This window comes from Salminus brasiliensis, chromosome 7, assembly GCF_030463535.1.
Source record: "Salminus brasiliensis chromosome 7, fSalBra1.hap2, whole genome shotgun sequence".
NCBI lineage: Eukaryota > Metazoa > Chordata > Actinopteri > Characiformes > Bryconidae > Salminus > Salminus brasiliensis.
The window spans coordinates 29449458-29468730 of record NC_132884.1 but is presented as its reverse complement, the minus strand read 5'-3'; the positions used below and the strand labels follow the sequence as shown (position 1 = coordinate 29468730).

Sequence of the window (19273 nt, the reverse complement as noted above, 5' to 3'; positions counted from 1 at the left end):
CAGGTCTCATCTTCATGTGTGGTCTGTGTGTTTCGACATGGGCGTGGAATGGGGCACTCCAGTGTGGGCAGAGTAACAGTGCTGCACCTGTAGTTGAAACAGGCACTCCTCCCTCTGTGCTGCAATGCAGAGGAATGTAAGCACTGTAAGGACCCAGAAATGTCAGGACAATGTCCTTGTGACAATACTACCCTCCCTTTTTCTCCCCATTTCTTTCTGTTTCTCGCATTTTCTTCATTCTGCCATTGTTTTATCCCTTTTATTTCATATACTTTATATACTTTGTATACTTTTTGCATTTGTCTGGTAGGTACACCTGTGTTTCATTCTGTCTGAAGCCCAGACAGTGCACATTTACACCCACAAGTACTGTAAATGCTTTATATTTTCTGCCAAACACACCTTTAAGGCCAGAGCAATGTAAGTTGTTATAGGATGTTCTGAAATATAACTGTCAGTGGCTCACCACTCATATAACACTGAACACAACAGAAGATCTTCATTGTTTAAAAAATGGGGAATGATGACGACTTGCATGTTTTAAGCTCTATTCAGACGGGAATAACTTTACATGGGGTCCTGAGGTAATACCCTTTTTGACGGGGGCTCCTCTGTGAGTTTATTCCCATCTGGGTTAACCATGTCTTGTGTTTTTCTCACTCATCTGCTAAAAAAATATACAAGCTGAATGACCTACAGTTTTTCACAGAACTCAAGAGATCATAAGAAAATGTTATACCTGTCCGGATTCATATCTGTGTATTTTTCCAGGCAGATGTCGCCTCAAAAAGGGAAAAATGTGTTTGGCCACTGCTGCACACTGTTTATCCAGTCTCCGAGTGCACGTATCAGAACTCCTCCAGTGGGTATTAAAAACTCTCTGAATCAGTAAAGAAAAACAAGGAAATAGAGACAAACTGGGGTTTATCTGCTTCACACGGCTTGCACCAGAACAGCACCAACTTAAAAAAAAAAACTTCATATACGATGGCAAAACACCAATAATAAGACTGCATCTCCCCTGGGGAGCTTTTGAAGTGTACTTCTATCTTTTTTTTTTAGCTAAACAGCAGAAGCAGTGAGCTGGTCCAATTCGACCAAACATTGCAGGACAAACACAAACAAACACAAACAGCTGTGGCACACCAACCCAACATGTATGTTTATTTGTGTTTGTCTGGTCTGTGCACTGGCCTTTACAGGCATTATAGAGGTTTTCATAACTGCTATCAAATTATGCAATGCAGCAGTATTACTACCCGTGACATTTTAATGACCACCTCAGCTCTTTGTGTTCTGTTTCTAGAATTATAAGAGGGACAAAGTCATTACCATCGCCATGCTAATGCACACGTGTAATGCACATGAGTAGCTCATATGAGCTGGAGTGTGTGTACACATTTAGATGCTTTTCAGTCAAATTGGGGATTTGTTTTGATCCTCCATTATTTGTGTGTATTATTCACTAAATATAATCACCACACTGAAGGGCTTTTTAATTTAATGAAGGTTATAAACTGGGTCTGGAGTTTCATAATTTCATACTCAGAATCCATGTTTAGATCCCACTGCTTTAAGAATCATGAGAATTTAGTTCATTATGACAGGTAGGCTTTTTTTATGTAGCTTTTTTTTTTGAAAATCAGCATTTAGACCTTTGGAGGTATATTTAAGAACAGGTGCAGGAAGAGGTGAAGAGTAGATTTGGCATAACTAATCTAGATACTTCAGGAAAAGTTTACACAACATAGAAAGAAAGCATTCAAACAGGCAAACGCCAACCTTTTGAGTTGCCCCATCACCAGCCTAATGGACAGCTGTACATGTGCATTTGTTGCTGACGGATAGAGAAGTGAAAATATGAAACGTCTGCTGTTTATCTACAGATGATCTAGCACAAAGATACACAACCATAACTCAACCAAAAAGGTCAGTATGGTAATATGAAAGTCTATATGTGGTTGTATCATATCTGCATGTCTTCTGTTCTGCTTAACTGGTACACTTCCCTTCCAGTGACCTAATTAGGACTGTAAAGCAGCAGGATGAAAATATCACACAGCTACAGTACATGCAGCATCACACACAAACTTAGTGCTGTCTGCTGTCTTAGTGCTGTCTGTATTACTCTGTTATTCTTGATTAAAAGGTCATCAGTTCACATCACATCTTAATCAACAGGCAATTATTAATAGGCCATTTATTAGTTGATAATGCATATTTTACATTCTCTGCTGTACTGACTTTCCAGTACGAAACAGAGCCTGATTGATGGGAACACTATTCTGAAATCTCTGAAAGGTTCTGAAAAGGGTATGGTATGGTGATGAAGAAGACAACAGGCTGGAAGGAAGATGAGGAAGACTGGGCAGAGCAGGGCGAGACAGGAGAGAGAGAAAAGGGTGTGACGCCTGAGTGGAAAAATGAAAAGAAGCGTGGAAGTTCAAATGATGAATGTGTGGTTTATTTGGGGCAAGGTGTCCGTAACTTTCAGGTACTCTAGAAAATAAACTCTTCTCTCGACCCTCTCTCTCTCTCTCCCTCTCTCACTCTGTTCTGGGTCAGGTAGCCTCCTGGGAGCTGGGAAGCAGGACAGCACTGCCCCTCCTCTCTCTCTCTCTCTCTCTCTCTCTCTCTCTCAGTCTTCTTTCTCTATGATGGTCTTTTTAATTACTCTCCTTAAACATGTTTAATTACAGGATGGCGCCACTCAGATGAAGCCTGCAGACACACTGCCAGAGCTAGTTACTATCATAGCCAGATATGATATATATACATACATACAGATGCTGAACACAGATACATGATATTTAGGGAATCACTCTTTTTAATGTTCGTTTTACTGTGTTCTGCCATCTAGAGGTCACAGGTGGCACTACAGTAAGACGTTGACCCCTAAGCCCTCCTAAGGGCTTGTGTATGGGCCATGACTGAACAACTTAAAAATAAAGTCTGACCTCTACATACACTATATGTCCAAATGTTTGTGGACACCCCTTCTAATAAATTCTAAAGTTGAACCCATTGCTGACGCATATGTGCAAAGGCACACACACAGCCTGTGTATTCCCTGTAGAGAAGAACTACCAATAGAATGAGACTCTGGAGCAGATAAACATGAACCTATTGGCACCATGCCTAATGGCACGTGTGGGCTAGAGGGGTATAAAGCCCCCCGCATTGAGCTGTGAAGCAGAGGAACTGTGTTCTCTGAAATGATGGCGCTCCATTTAATACCCTTGGGATGTGGTGGGGAAGTGGCGATGAGACGGGCTTGTGATCATCCAACATCCTGACCACACTCACCAAAATCTAGCTGAGAGCCAGTTACTCCAACAAAAGCAGGATAAACTCTTTTTATTACCCTTGATTTCGGTGGAAACATTGACTAAACAGGTGTCCCCATACATTTGTCCATCTAATGTATCAGCTTCTGGGAGATTCATGTCTCCCAGATATCACCGCATGTCAACTTTTTTCTGGTTCTCTTGACAAGTCAAATGATTAAATTATTAAATTTATATATATATATATATATATATATATATATATATATATATATATATATATATATATATATATATATATATATGATGCTATATATTGTGCAAAAGTTGAATCTCAGTCCCGTTGCTTTACACTTTGCACTCCATATATATACTTTTTTTTTTCTAAAAATGTATATTTTTTATTTTCAGTAAATAAATGAAAAATATCTCCTAGTATATTTTCTTATTTATTGTAGAAATTGCTGATACCAACTAATGCACACACCAAAATGTGAATTCCTCCATTATAACTGCATGGTGCTTATTGTGCATGTATTCCAGATAACCTGTATGATGTCATCAGCCTCACACAAGCTAAAAATATGTATAACAAGCGAGACTGATCTATATGGAGGTGGGAGGCGATGTCTACTTATGAGTGAGTAAGATGCTGTTTGATCAGAATACGTGCCATTAATCTAAAGATGGATTACACCAGAATGAAATGAATGCAGTAACTGATTGGCTCTCATGATAGATCATTTAAAAAACACTTTTAATGGCATCACATTCAAAAGATTTCACCTTCTCTACACCATTCTGATTGTTAGATGTGGCTCATTTTAAATGTTTATTTATTAGAAAATCAAAAGCCATGCCGACAGGTGGTTCCTGTTACAAAATATAATTAGTAGAAATATTAAAATATTACATATAAATATATAGATAAAAGAAAGAAAAAGATAATGCACAAGAAGTAACAGTCATACAGGCAGATAATAGCTACTCCATGCTGGAGTGACATGCCATGGAGATCAACACTAGGCATGTTTATTTCATCTTTTTGGCTCTTTCAGCACTGTAACAATCTGATAGCTGCACCAGTTTGAAGTAGTGATGACACTGCAAGACTTAATTTGTCAGGTGCAGATTAGCTTTCTTCTTAGCTGTTCATAGAAGATAACTGCCCTCCTACAACAGCAGCTGCTACAGGACTGTGGCTTCTTCCATAGCACTCACCCACCTTCCAAACATATAAAAGCAAACATACAAAAACTGTGATCTTTGGGTTACATTGATTAAATGTCAAGTTATATGTTATATTATTTGGTTCATTTCTATTGGTCTACTCATTATAAAATGTCCATATATTGTGTTTACAAAAGGTGTAAAAGTACAAGGTTTTTATATGACAACAATGGTATAATAACTGCTCTGAAATAAGCAGAGGTGGAGTTTTGGCCTGACAAATAGAGCGGGCCCACATTGATAAAAAAGAATAACATAATACATCAACATTGGTAAACAAACATGACCATATACTCATGAACTCTAATGCTTCATTAAAATTATCTCACAAACTTAAAACAAGCAAATTATCAGGAATACTACTATGTTTTTTCTGATACATATTTAGTATTGTGTCATTTTCTCTATTACCAGTCATTGATAGTATTAGTTCAATCTACATGTTGCTGTAAATGTTTACTGACAAAATATCTTAATGATGAAGTATGTAAAAATTATTACCCACAGTAATTTTGTATAACCCTGTGTGCAAAACTGCAAAAGTAGAAATAATAAAGATGACAAAATCTACAGACATTCAAGTGTGTTTTACCTCTGTGCGGTGTGTGTATCCTGAGCTTTGAATGTGTAGTACAGTGTTGCTTTGTGGTAGAGCTGGAACGTGCTGCTTTCTCCTTCAGTTTCTGACCTCACTGAGAAACCCAGCAGAGGAAGAGACTCACACGCAACTCTGTCCTAGAGAGCGAGAGAGAGAAAGAGCGAGAGCAAGAAAGAGAGGGAGAGAGAGAGCATGAGAGAGAGATGTTTATTGAGTAATACTTGTTTATGAATTAAGAAAATCTGTGTGTTTTATGTGTAAAGTGCCTTAGAACCATAACATTTGGAAGGATGGTTCTTTAGAAAAACAGAGTATAAATGAGATGTGAGTGTGAAGCACCTTTTAAAGTTTACAAAGCTCTTCACAATTTTAAATATCTAGGAATATCCCTAGGAACTTTCTTGGAAGTTGGTACAGAATGTTCTTCTACAGAAGGGTCTTCATGCGCACCTTTCAATATTGTTTAATAAAACGTGGTTGTTTGGGGAAGCAAATGTAGTCCTTCTATGGCATCGCTTGAGGAAGACATTGTTAGTTACCTCAGGCTGTGGGTATGTATACAGCACTTTATCTTTGAGAAGAAACCACAGGCTCTTCCAGCTCCGCCTACTGTTTCGACTTCTCTCCAGAGTCCCACTCATCTCCCCCTCTGGCCCAGTCCCCTACACACCATACCACATGCACACACACAAAGCAGGTTTACAGTGGTCATTTCAAAAAACATAATACACCCCTACTGAAGCCCACAGGCCTGTGTGTGGACCCCCACATCCCTCTCATGACACCAAAATGCACACGCTGGTCTCTAATTACTGAAAAATAAATAAATAAATCAGAACCTGAATGTCTATTAGAATCAGACATAGAACTAAGTTGTGTGTGTGGATGTGTGGAGAGGGGGTTACCTGGTTGAAAGTCATCTGGCCTTTGCGACCCCTCCACAGACTGGTGGGATGAATGTTTTGGAAAACAGCAGACAGTGGCCGACTGGAGCTCCCCGTTACCATGGCAACATCTTCATCTGAAAAAGTACATTTGATTTGCCAAAAGTTTCTTTCATCAAACTATTGTTTGTAATATTGCCCATTTTCTTCAGAAGTAGGTCCCGCTGTATCACTGATTTAGGCAGTATCTGCAGAGCATTAAAGCTGCTACCTCAATATAGCACTGCAGAAAGCCTCCGCATGTTGCTAGATATGGATGTGCTGCTTTTTTGGACTGGTGTTCTGCAGCAGTGTTTAGATCCATCTCTGTTTGAAGCATACCTGGTTTGTAAAGCTCACTGTAGCACTTATCACACACTTTGGCTCGTCTGTTCTTCAGGTATTTCAGGGGGACTTTATTTTTGCAGCAGTCTCTGCACACAACCTGTGAGCAGGGAAATGTAAACAAAATAAACTCTTCATTGTGTGTGTGTGTGTGTCTGTGTGTGTGTGGGTATGTGTGTGTATGTGTCTATATTTACCCTGCCACAGGCACGACAGTGGTGCCTTCGGTGCGTGAGGCTAAACCGGACAGGGCAGTTCATGCACACTGCTACCTGAGAAATAGACACCAGAGGTGGAGCATTTTCCCCAAGACATGCCCCTGACTTCTCCCCAAGCTAGAAGAAAAAAGACAAAACTAAACGTTACACAATGAGCATTAGCCTAAATTAGTTAAGGTTAGTAATAGTCTCTGCAGTGTTGTTCAGTACTCCACAGCTCCTAAAGTATCTAATGAGTACATCAGTCAAGTGTAAACATGCAGCAAATCCATTAGCAAACTCTTTATAATTAAATCATTAAAATGTAAACATCATTCACAGGGGTTTGGTGTGAAATGTGCCAGATGTGTTCACAGTGGTAGTCACAGTGGTTCTAAAAGCTATAAAACAGACAGTTATTACATGACATGGTCCTGAATGCAAGCTTGAAGTGACATTATTCATGGTGGAGTGCTACATGCAGGATGTTTACATTTATATTATATTTACATATAAAAACTTAATTCACAGGTCATTTTGTACATTAAATAACATGGCTGACTGTTTCCATATCAATGAAACCTTAAAAAATTCTCCATGAACCCTTTCACAAGCGAGTTCTTGCTATCTATTAATATAGCAGTTCTTTTGCCAGTTTTAATTAATCTGTAACACCTCATGACTGTGAATCAAATTGACTGGATCTAACTGATATAAAATGAAAATCATTTTTAAAGATATAAACCATATTAACAATGCAAACTGTTGGCCATGTGCGTATATCACAGCATTAAACCTGTATTCCACCTTAAAACAGCGCCGGAGGTGCATCATTAGAGGCACTGATATCATGGCTTACTGTCTCTGTCTCACACACTGTGTCCATGTATGGTTTGTCTTCTATTGTTCTTCAGCTAATAGATAAAGATACACCTCCATTTTTGTCTTAGAGTGTGTCAGTATGTGTTTGGGTGTAGGAGATAAAAAGGTCCACTGTTGTTGCCATTTCAGACAAGTCAGAGTCTTCACTCTGCTTAAATACTGAATCATTCTGAAAGATCATAATTCTTCTTAACCACATCTGTCGATCGTAGAACTAACACTACCCTCACTCCAGCTTGGAATAAAAACCTGTCATGTTCCCCTTTTTACAGCTGGCAGTAACTCTGCTGTTTAGATAACAAGAAGCCTATTGTAGTATTTCTACCTGGCATTAAATTGCATGGACATTTGCTGTTAGTAGGAGGATCACGCCTTTCCCTCGTATTACACAGCATTCCCTGCCAGGTCCCTAAAGGTGAACGTTTTAAAGAAGACCGCAATTGATGTTCTACAAAGAAATGCACTTAGTCAGGCCAGATTGCATTTATCTGTATGAAGGCAGATCTGATCTAAGTTCAGACTGTATTTGAGCATCACATTTAGCCCTGGCAGTAATTTCAGTTGGTTTGCAAATAGTGTGACGAATGAGATAAGGCCTATTACAGGCCTTGCCAACAAAAAACAAGCGCTAAGTAAGTGGTAAGTGGCCAAGAACTTGAGCACTCCAACTGTTAAAATACAAAAAAAGCAAATAGGAGCAAATAACCATTCTAGTTTTCTACCTACTATGTCTCTCATTTTGCTTGTTAATTATTTAATGAATAAATTATTACCATTAATATTTTAATAGTTAGAGCTGCTATAGTAATAGTTATAGTGGCTCAAATCTGGACACAGATTTAAAATTACTGACAGTGATTCCAGTTCAGGAAGGCACATAGTAGCTCTGAATGTGAACTGGTGCAAAGAGTTCCGGGGTAAATGCTTGATTTTCTTGAGAATATTCCAATTTCCAATTCAATTCAAATGTCAGGAATCTAATAATGTGCAGTTATGCTGTACCTCAGTAAAGTAATATGGTTACAGTACCAGTCAAAAGAGTTTTCATTTTTTTTGTAAAGAGGACACTGGGAACATACAAGTATCCACATGGGTATCCACAGGCCTACTTGAAACCCAACAGCCACAAACCCTAGCATTTGGATCAAATCAAAACACATTCAATCACTTTTGACTGGTACTGTACATCTAGATTTATTTTTGTTAAATATGCAGTTGGAGTTATTAGAGATCCTCTCACCTCTGTACAACCCGGGGGAACCCCCAATAGTGAACCGAGGTCAGCTATCGTCCGATTCAGTGTCACAAACCAATCATCTCTCTCTATAGAAGAGCTGCAAACAGAGACACAGGCTTAATCACATACCATATGGGATGGTTGATGATTGTTTGTTTCTGTGTGTCTGTGGGACTTACCTTGCTGATAGAGTGATACAAGTATCTTTCAACTCAATCTTTAAGGCATGCTGAGCATTATCTATCATCAGTTTAGTGACCTGTCATGCACATGCATGGAGAAAGAGAGAGAGAGTTCATCACTGCATTATGCAGTTTAACATAAACATGTAAACAATCTTTTAAAATGTACCATTCACTCCTTAAACCACACTGATCACAGTTGCAAGTGATTTTTTTGATGATGGTAAGAAAACTAACACATTAATATATATATATATATATATATATATATATATATATATATATATATATATATATATATATTAGCTCAGCCCATTCATGTTAAAGTTATAAGAAATGTTTCAGCCCAATTTCAGCCCAGCCCGCTTTTCCCAAAAGGTCATCCAATCAGAACAAACTGTATTTACATATAGTTAAAAGCACAATAACAAAAAAAGCCTGTTTAATTCTGGATTAAACAGTGGCTGAAACATTGGAAGGTAAAATGAGCTATTAATATATTTGGTACAAAAAGCCACACAAAAGTCTTAACAGAATAAAAATAAATAAATAAATAAAAATGTATATATATATATATATATATATATTGTGCCCTTTAAACACAAAAAAGCTCTCTATGGGTACATTACCTCCATCCCTGTCAGCCCTAAAGTGTTGATGAGTCTGTATTTGCCATCTTGTTGGGGGTATGTGTAAAGCATTATATCACTCATCTATAATGTAAAACAGAAGCAGGAGACAACATCAGTAAACATAGTGACAAATGTAAAAAATATAAACACAGGAGACATTCAGAATTCCATGGGACTGAAACAATTCTTCAACAAATCAGTCTGGAATTCTTAGGTAGTACTACATTTTCACCACACGAGGGCAGGAGAAGTAGAGAGTTTACTATGGGGTTGTTCAGGGTTCAGTTTTCCAAAGGCTTAAGATCATCTCAGCTGGCAGAGAGCGTGTTTATGTGATGTCTGCTCTACCATTAAACAGTGGTCTTTGTGCTAAAAGACTTTTGGGAAAACCAGTCCTGAGCAGTTAAAGAAGTAGTTCATCAAAAATTTTTATTAACTTTATTACTTACCCCAGGTGCAGTCGATCAGCCAAGACATGTTTGTTATCTAAAGTTTGCTTCTTTAGCTTAGAATGGGAGATGCTAGGCTAATGGTGCTAATAAACACTGGACTTAGACTGTCACCAATCTTATTACTGTTAATACATGATCAAATCTTAATTTATTTGCTTAGTAAGGAAACTTTTAATAAACAATTTACTACATGGATAGGTCTTTCATGTCTTCTTATGATGTTAATTTCTTGTCTTTATTAATTACTGATTGTGTAAATCTGCTTTATGACAACAACAGTTGTAAAAAATGTTTTTATAGATTAAAGTATTAAGCAACATTAGTCTAGCGCCATTCTTTAAATACCAAACATACATTTGCTCTTTGTCTGCATAATATTAGGAGTTAAATCATATCAATAAGATTTTTGTTGCCAAACATTTACTTTAAACATGGACCAAATACACAAAAAGGCTGATTGTCCTAAGAATTTTACAAAGAGAAAGGTGTGTAAATAGATTTTTTTTTACACATTTTGATATTCTCACACACTTTTGCAAATCTACCAAATAAAGAAATATATACCTAATTAAAAATGTGAAATACTAAGCCAATCAAACTAACAATAATATACACATACTCTCCAGGTTACATACATATACACACATGTGCACTGGTTGCGCACAGTAACATCAGTTTAACAGACATTTTATAGCTGGCAGTTGACTGCAGCCTTACAAATCTATGATGAATTTTAATCCACAACCAGTTGAATAACTTTATAAATATTAATCCTCTCAGTGCATCTTATGAAATGTTGACCATGTGCACTTACAGAAAGACACTCTAATGTCCTGGAATCTCAACAAAAATCCTGAGAGAGATTTGGGCTTAGCCCTGTTTCCTCACTATCTATCTGGTCAGTCACCATGTAAAGTATTACATACACTATCTTTCTTTCTCTGAAAGAAAAAGCCACAAGTGCATGTGTGTTAAAAATGTCAGTCTCCCTCTTTCTCTCTCGCTCACACACACACCATGCAGCGTTGTGCAAAAACATCCTGCCAGGAAATCCAATGCTAAAAAAAAACAAGGCCATCACTGTGAGTGTGGGAAAAGCATAGAGACAGACAATAGGGCTGAATTAAAAAATCCCTCACTAATCAATATTCTGTCAATTATTTTACTGACCAGAATAACAGAGAGAAGCAAAAACATACTGCACTGATCTGCCCTATAAAAGTGTAACATACCAAGAACAGGTGGCGAGGCTGTTTGGACTTCCTGCTGACCTTCATCAAGGTGCCTTCTTTTACAAACACCTACAGAGTGTTCACACACACACACACACATGTGTAAATCACTAATATTGATAAGGAATGTAAGCTGTGATATGAGTGGCTGGCCTGTGGTCTCACCCTGCTGGGCTGTAGTAAGTTCTTCAAGCCTAAAACACTGTGCTCAATATGGACCAGACGCAAAAGATCCGCCTGAAACACAGCAAAACAGTTACCTTCAGCTACACAAACACACACAAACACACACACATTCACATACTGACTTTATGGCTCATTGTAGTATTAGATGATAATGATGATGACAGTAACGATAATAAAAATACTGTCCCACTGTTTTACAATTTTCAGATTTCAGATACACATACACAACAAAACTCACTCCATTCTTGAGGTTCTCATTTGTCTGATCAGCTATATCTGATACCACTGCCAAAGCCTCTGTGAAAAAATATGAAAAATAGAAAGTAAAAGAAAGAAAAAAAGAAAGAAAAGAAGAAAAAAGAAAAGAAAGAAAGAAAAAGAAAGAAAGAAAGACAAAAAGCAAACAATGAAAAGGAAAAGGCAAGGGAAAAAGATAAAAGGAAAAATGAAAGAAAGAAAATAAATAAAACAAAAAGGAAAAAAGAAAAGGAGTATGATTAGATTTCCATAAAATACACATATGTGCACACACACACAGTACTGTATTATGTAGTGCATTATCCACATTGCTGATGCACTCTGTACAACACACACACAGACAGAAATATTTTGTGTCTGTGTGAGAGTGTTTTGTGTGTGTATACTAATAGGGTTTGATAGGGTGGACGGAAAGTGGATGTTAAAGTCAAACGTTACACGCCTGTAAGTGAAACTAAGATATGAAGACCCAAACACTGCTGCACAATCAATCACACACACTGAGAGATAAGAGCCGAAACAGCCTTCACATCAATTATTCATCAGTGAGATAAGGAACAAAATGGTACAACAAAAATAATAGACCCAGATCTAAAGTCTCATGACTGAAGACCCTCAAAGCATAATAAAACACACCAGGATCATTAGTGACACTTAACATTTAGGATTTATGATCCGTGCGAAGTACTATTCAAGTTAGCTATTAAATTAAATGGCCAACATACACTTAGATAGGAGCCAAACTGCTTTCTTTATTACTGACATAATCCTAATTAAGGAACAAAATGGCTCTCTAGTGTCCTACACAAAAAGGCTCATTACGGAGGCTAAAGATGTGCTGTAGTGACTGACCTTGAGTATCCTTGTACTCGCTGGTGTCTGGTGAAAGATTATTCAGGTAATCTGGTGAAGATAAATGGAGAGGTGTGTTGGAATCAAATGTCTTACACAAAATGCAGTAAAACTACAGAAACAAACCTTAGAGTATATATGACTGAATTTGAGAATCAGTTCAGGGATTTTTTTCAGGCAAATCACAGACTTTTAATGCAATGGCATATAAAAGGGCAAGAGGAAAGGGGCAATGTTAGAATACAATAGGCCTACTTTAGTCCTGAATGTTTCACTGGTCGTTAATCAGATCTGACTGATGTGGAATGTGTGTAATACCGAACACACATTTAGACAAACAGAGAGGATGGGTTTAATATTTCACCTGTTAGCAGCATGCGGTACTGTAGGACTCTCACAATCACCTGCAGCAACTGCTGTTTCAGAGAAGTCATGTCCAACTGCTGAGAGACGGATCATATATCAACAATTCACAGTGAGCATGTAATGCCAAAATGCAGGGCAATCATACCTCATACATAACTGGGAGAAAAGCATGATACTACTATTCATGTTATATAAAAGTTGAGGGTCAGAAGTACACACATCACTGTTAGCATGCTTTGTACAGCCCCAGAATATGTTAGGAAACTATAAAACACAAAAATTAAAAAATTTACAGTCCTGTAAAATCAGAGTGCCAAATTTGAGTTATTGAAGGTTTAATTAACCCTGCTCATAATCCCACTCCATATACACACACCGTACTGGAGTAATCAGGACTGCATGGTGTCGGCAGTGTGTGATTAAAAGGGCAGAAGAAACCAAGATGTGTGTATGATATCTCACTGTGTTCTCCATCTGCTCCAGAGACTTCATCTTGCTGTCATGGTGAGTGATAAAAGAAGAAAAAACAGAAAACCCGGCCTTCTTGTCCAGGATGATTTCAGCAATCCCCTCCTTATGCTCCCTGAAAAAGAGAGATAGCAGTGGCGTGATTAGGGAGAGAAATTGATGGATGGATGGGTGGATGGAATGAATGTATGTGTATATTTTACTTGCTAGTCCAGTAAAAGTGTTTTATACCACTCTTTGATGCGAGATTCCAGTTGGGTGTGAAGGTCTCGGTGGAGTGTGTAAATTTCAGGTAAATCACTCCAGAGATTCACCAGTGTCTCATCTCCATCTACAGTCTACAGTTCCACAAAAGACGGGCAAACCGGGTACATTCACACTAACATTCATTTTTTGAATCTTACACAATATGCAGAAAGTGAATTTTGGGAAATACAATTCACTTTAAAGAAATAAAATGGCTGAGAAGACTAGACTACTTTTTAACAAATAATATATATATATATATACAGACATGTACACACATACAAATACATATCCAGAAATAGACAACTTCCATACCTCAGTCAGAAGCTTTAAAGTCTTTACATGCCTTGAAGATAAAAAGAACGATAGGAATAATTATATTAGCTGTGATCATTTAAAAGAAATCTTCCACCAAGCTTAACAAGCTATATGTGTGCTATATATGGTGGTGGGAGCATCATGTTCTGGGGTTGTTTCACCACCAGTGTAATTGGTACACTGCACAAAGTGGATGAAATAATGAAGAGGGAGGACTACCTCAGAATACTTCAGCATAACCTCAAACCATCAGAAAGATATTACAAGCAGGCTAACCTCAAGCTCCTGGAATGGCCTTCCCAAAGTCCTGACCTCAACCTTACATGTGGGCTATGTTTAAACGTCAGATCCATGCCATCCATGCCTTTATCAATTCTGCCAGTTGTAGCAACTTGCTCATTTACAGTTACAATTAGAGATGTAACAATTAAAACAGTGGCTAGCAATACATCCATTCAAAGCATGAATAGACCATACTCACTGTGCCTCGCTGTCCAGCAGCTCTTTTGCACTGTAAAATGCCCTGGAACAAGTGACAGTCTGCAAACAGAAGAAAAGGCATTTGTAGAAATCATACTTCAACACATATATACACACACACACAGACATCTACAAAGGGCATACCAGTCCTTCAGATGCCTTTTTGTCCTCCTTTTTTGTAGAAGGCACTCCTACACATACACTCACTGACCCATCTGACCTCACAGCGGGGGAGCAGATAGTATAGGCACTAAGAAGAGAAAACACAGTCAAAACACACACAGTGTGAAGCATCCCATATATAGCTGTATGCAGAGGTCTAGTCAAATGACGTGTTTTGTTGAAAATAAGTACAAATCCTTCTGTTTATTTGCCTAATTCAAAAGAATAAGACTAAATGTGCCCCGTACAAAGGTTACAGCACATTTCTATTTGTTTAATAGTTAGTTATGCTCAAAGGTTTGCAGAAAATGCCATAATTTATTTCCTGTAGAGGATTTCTTTTACATTATTTTCACTCAGAATATCAACGAAGCATGTAGTTCATTTCTCTGTGCCAAGCCTTAAAGATTTTGTAATTAGTACAAAAAGTACTTTATGCCATGAGCACAAACAGAATAAATCTCAGGGAAAAATTGATAAAAAAGCAACAGGGGGGTAAACTTCCTGGGGTATAATTGTATACTACTAAGATTAAAAAGTATCATCCGATTAGAATTCCAAAATCCGAAATCTGTGTGTCCAACAGAGAGAGGGAGAGAGAGGATGAAAATTAATCACGCTGGTGACGATAAATGAACTACTGACCCATCTGCCCTCATCTCAAAACAGCAGGAATTTTAATCTTATACAGATTACTGTGGGGTTTTTTCTAGTTTTAAGGCAAACATTTCCACACAAGGGGATAATGCAAGCAAATTGCATTTCCTAAAAGGTTTACACTATATCACACTAACAGTCACCTATTAAAGCCCGCAGTATATCACAGACACAACTGCTTTAACAGAATGTCTTTTAGGGGGATTACTGGACTAGGGCTGTGCAATATGTAGATTGTTATCTTGATACTTGCAATACTGATAAAGCAGATGTGGGGATATGCAAATGAGCTCTCTAACCTATCATCGTGTTTTTTTACTGTGTGCTTTGAGCACTCTGACCAATGAGATCAATTATTGTGGTCAAAGTAATTACAAACACTTTGATACATTTTGGCACATCGCAGTCACATTATGTAGCATTACCAGCATTTGGTCCATACGCAACCCTACACTGAACCCCTGTAACTATATACATTATTGTTGTCATTACAGGAGAAGGCAAATCCTTCTTAAAGTTCAATGGACGTCAACGTAAAAGGAGTCATTTTATCATGAAATTGTGACACAATGTAAAGAACAGCTGTTAGAGCCAAATCATGTCAAAAAGTGAAAAACCTCATAATGAAGATTTTGTGTGACAGCAACAATACACATTTTTATGTTTGGAAAATGAATAAATTAAAGAGATTATACCTCTCCGTCTCTTGCTCTGATGACTGGCTTTTCTGAAAGCCCGGCAGACTGCTCATATCCACGTAACCATCAGTGTCATTGGCGGAACTTTGATTTCGGTGCTTCTGACTGGTGGGATTTAAGAGGCGGAGCTGCACATTCTCGTAGTGTGGACTTGGGCTTAAAATGTTCTCGTACACTGACGAGTCCACATTGGGCGAAGAGAAAGAACGCGGTTTTGAAAAAGGGAGGGGCCTAATAAAAGGGGAGTTCAGAAAGTCATCTGTGTCCCAGGAACTAGGAACAGCTGACAAAATGTTGTTGTTGAGCAGTGTGCTTAGACCCTGCCTCTGCTTATTCTTCTGATAAAGGAAGGAAGACGGGGATGACGGCAGGGAACAATCATGTGCTCTGTGGAGCTCAGGGCTGCCTATGTTTTGCCTGATTAAATTCAGCCTCTTGCAAGAACCCTGCGGGCTTGATTCTGAAGAGGACCTGGAGGAGACAGAGCGGTTATCGGTCAAGCTCCGTCTTTCGGATTTCCTCAGAAACCGTAAAGGCAAGAAGTAGCGTTTGAAGCCAAAGTCAAGCTTCCTACATGAAGCAGACACATCAGTCGGCAGAGCCGGTGTGCTTTTTCTAATTGGCCGCTTTGTGATGGAAGAGAGTTCAAATGGGGGTGGTATGTCATGGCTGGTAATGCCTAGATCACTGGGTGGGCAGGGACATCCTGGGGACAGACATCCTAGGGAGCCAGTGAGGGCTGGCAAGCTATCGCCAAGAAAATCATGACTTGTATAATAGGACTGTGTGTGTAGCATTAAGCGTTCCTTCCCTGATACTGTGGAGCTCACTGGGTCCAGTCTGTTAGAGGGAGGTTCCATAGATATGGAACGAGTCATTAAATACTTCCTGGTTTGCAGGAAGCTTTTGGTTTGGAATTTTGGCTCAGTTTCCTCATACACATGCTCTTCTGACGGAATCCCAGAGTTCTCTGTTGCTGTGATTAAGTGAACCCCTTGGACCTTTGATACTTCTTCCCCTTGTCCAACACACTGTGCCTGGTGTGAACTTTGGTCTTCAGGTTGCACTGGTGAAGAGAAACATGGTAGATCCAGATCAAATGTTGTATTGATGTCAGGTTCGTTGGACTTGCACAGGGTGGCACGTTCAATTTCTGGCTCTTCAAGAGCACCCCAGGGGCTGTGAAGGGTCTCACTGCTTTCCACCTCATCAAAAGTCATTTCAGACTGAGATGAGCAGAATGAAGAGAAGGATGAGGAAGGCTGATGAGATGACTCTGAGAGAATTCCAGCTTCTCTCTCTGACTTTGGATAGAGGGTGGAATCTGATGGTGAAGAATCCTGAGAGGTTCCACAATTGAAATCCTGGGAAGAACTGCTAAGCAACTGGGAACCATTTTCTTCTTCACCTCCCTCTTCTCCAAAAGTAGACAAAGACCCGCCTAAACTTTCTGATCCCTCTTCCAGAGAGAGCATCACTGTATCACTAAGATCACCCACCTCCTCTACCTCTGACGTCTGAGATGTTTCGGGCTGCTCAAACAGATCACACTCTGAGAGCCCATCGGCATCGGCCAGCGCTTCACCCGCATCACACACATCTGGGAACATGGCGACCGTGTCGGTTCCGTCAGGGCACAACTCATCTGCGTCGATTCCATTGGAGTAAATGTGATTTGGATACAATCCGTTTGAAAGCATTTCATCATGGAAGATTTCATCAGTGTACAGTTTGTCTGTTAACTTCACAGATGCCTGAGTTTTGTTTCTGTTTGTTCCGTGCACCATTTCTTTGTAAACTGTATAAGGAGTTGACTGCATGACAAAGTGAACATCAGCAAGACTCCTGGGTGACCCTCTTTCACCGTTCCCAACCACTTCCCATCCTGCCTCCCTTTCCTCTACTCTGAGAAGCTGTCTTGCCACTCCTTGCACTTCCTCATCTCTGTCACTGCAGGAGTCCAGAGGGCCCTCACCCTCCTCAGAGTCAAATCCTTCCCTCTGAGGTAAACCCACCTCCCAATCTACCTCAATGCCCAGTGCCAGCTCCTCCCCACAGCCCAACTCCTCCCCCTGGTCGCTTTGCTCTTTCTTGTCCGCTTCAGTAAACTCCTCCCATTGCATCGACCGATCTTTATGTTCCACGTCTTTCCATGGTTCTGTCGCCTCTCTTTGTTCGAAGTCCTTTTTATGTTTTGAATGTACAAATACCTGCTTCCTATGGATTTTCAAAGGATGCTCCTCTGAAATAGCAGGTGCCAGGTTTCTATTAGTGTATTTCTTCAAGTAATTATTTAAGCGGGGAAACTGTTTGGAGTTTGATCTTGGTTTTGGGGTAAAAACTGGCTTACATCCCTGGTGATGGCAGCACTTTCCAGCCAGCGGACTAAACTGCTCCTTGGAATGACACACATGGATCTGCGATCTGGAATCTCCAAGTTCTAAAAGCACATAAAACACATTTTAGTTGGACAATGTTCCCATTAACAAACATGGAACAATAAGATCACTTTTCCTAAGAAACCACCAAAGATTCCACCAAAAGGCAAATGTTTATTGGGCTAAAAAGCATGTGACATGTGACAGCTTTGTGTCCTCCAACAGGGAAAACAAAGTCTACCAACTTACTAAATTTGCAAATAATAGAGTAATGCAAAGCATTATGGAATATTGCGTTATGTCAGCCACATGTCCTGTCTATGTTCCTCTGCTTTAAACAGCTTTTATATAACAAAGTTAAAACAAATAAGCTCTGTCCACTGCGAGGCTAGAGGTCAGGCTTATTGTGAGCGTGCCCTACTTGGCCATTCTTTTTGTGCTGTTGACATTTTCTCTAATACTGAGGTCCTTCCTTAGACGATCTATTAGCAAAACAAAATCTGACATGCTAGCTAATCTCTTCAGTTATGAGTCCGCACGCCTAGTCTAATTACCCATTACTTATGCCTTGGCTAAATGTCAATAATAAGCTGATACATAGTGAAAAAGCATTTTACACACATGACATTGTGAATATTTGCCACATTTAGCACATTCTGCTGCCATATGTTGTTGTCTAAACCAGGTCATTCATGTCCTCCTTTAAGAAAACTGTGGCAAATGTACTAGCCACACTAGTTCACACTGAAAAACCGTTCCCTGACAGGAAATAAAAAGCTCTATTACTCACTCGCGCTCATTTTGGCACATGGTCTTCGGAGTGATTTCTCCACGACTCAGGATGCAGCAAATCCGTCCACATACATATGCGGTTCGGTTCCGAGCAGTTTCATATACGCGGCCAGCTTGAGTGTGTTTGAGTTGGGTAGCTACTTCTACACCGCAGCGCGCGCAGTGCTCTGTGCGTTACGCACCGGCTAAATCAGGGAACAGTGCGAGGCGCGAGC

At 39.2% G+C, this 19273-nt stretch overlaps 1 protein-coding gene across 2 annotated transcripts; it reads right to left on the bottom strand.

Annotated features, from left to right (window-relative positions):
• Positions 1 to 4025: 4025 nt before the first annotated feature.
• On the bottom strand, positions 4026 to 19230 carry fgd5b (FYVE, RhoGEF and PH domain containing 5b). 2 transcript variants are annotated; one of them, XM_072684493.1, is made up of 21 exons: positions 19057 to 19230; positions 15886 to 18328; positions 14516 to 14621; positions 14373 to 14431; positions 13889 to 13919; positions 13559 to 13665; positions 13322 to 13442; positions 12858 to 12936; positions 12494 to 12544; positions 11622 to 11680; positions 11363 to 11434; positions 11198 to 11266; positions 9511 to 9594; positions 8879 to 8958; positions 8703 to 8796; positions 6581 to 6718; positions 6381 to 6483; positions 6021 to 6136; positions 5655 to 5777; positions 5110 to 5252; positions 4026 to 4512 (listed from the first exon to the last, which is right to left on the bottom strand). In XM_072684493.1, exons 1-21 carry the CDS (start codon positions 19064 to 19066, stop codon positions 4476 to 4478), a joined length of 4125 nt encoding a protein of 1374 aa, XP_072540594.1. In that variant the 5' UTR covers positions 19067 to 19230; the 3' UTR covers positions 4026 to 4475. The 2 variants fall into 2 exon arrangements, with proteins under 2 accessions (XP_072540594.1, XP_072540595.1); XM_072684494.1 differs by having other exon boundaries at positions 12858 to 12933.
• Between the last annotated feature and the right edge of the window lie 43 nt (positions 19231 to 19273).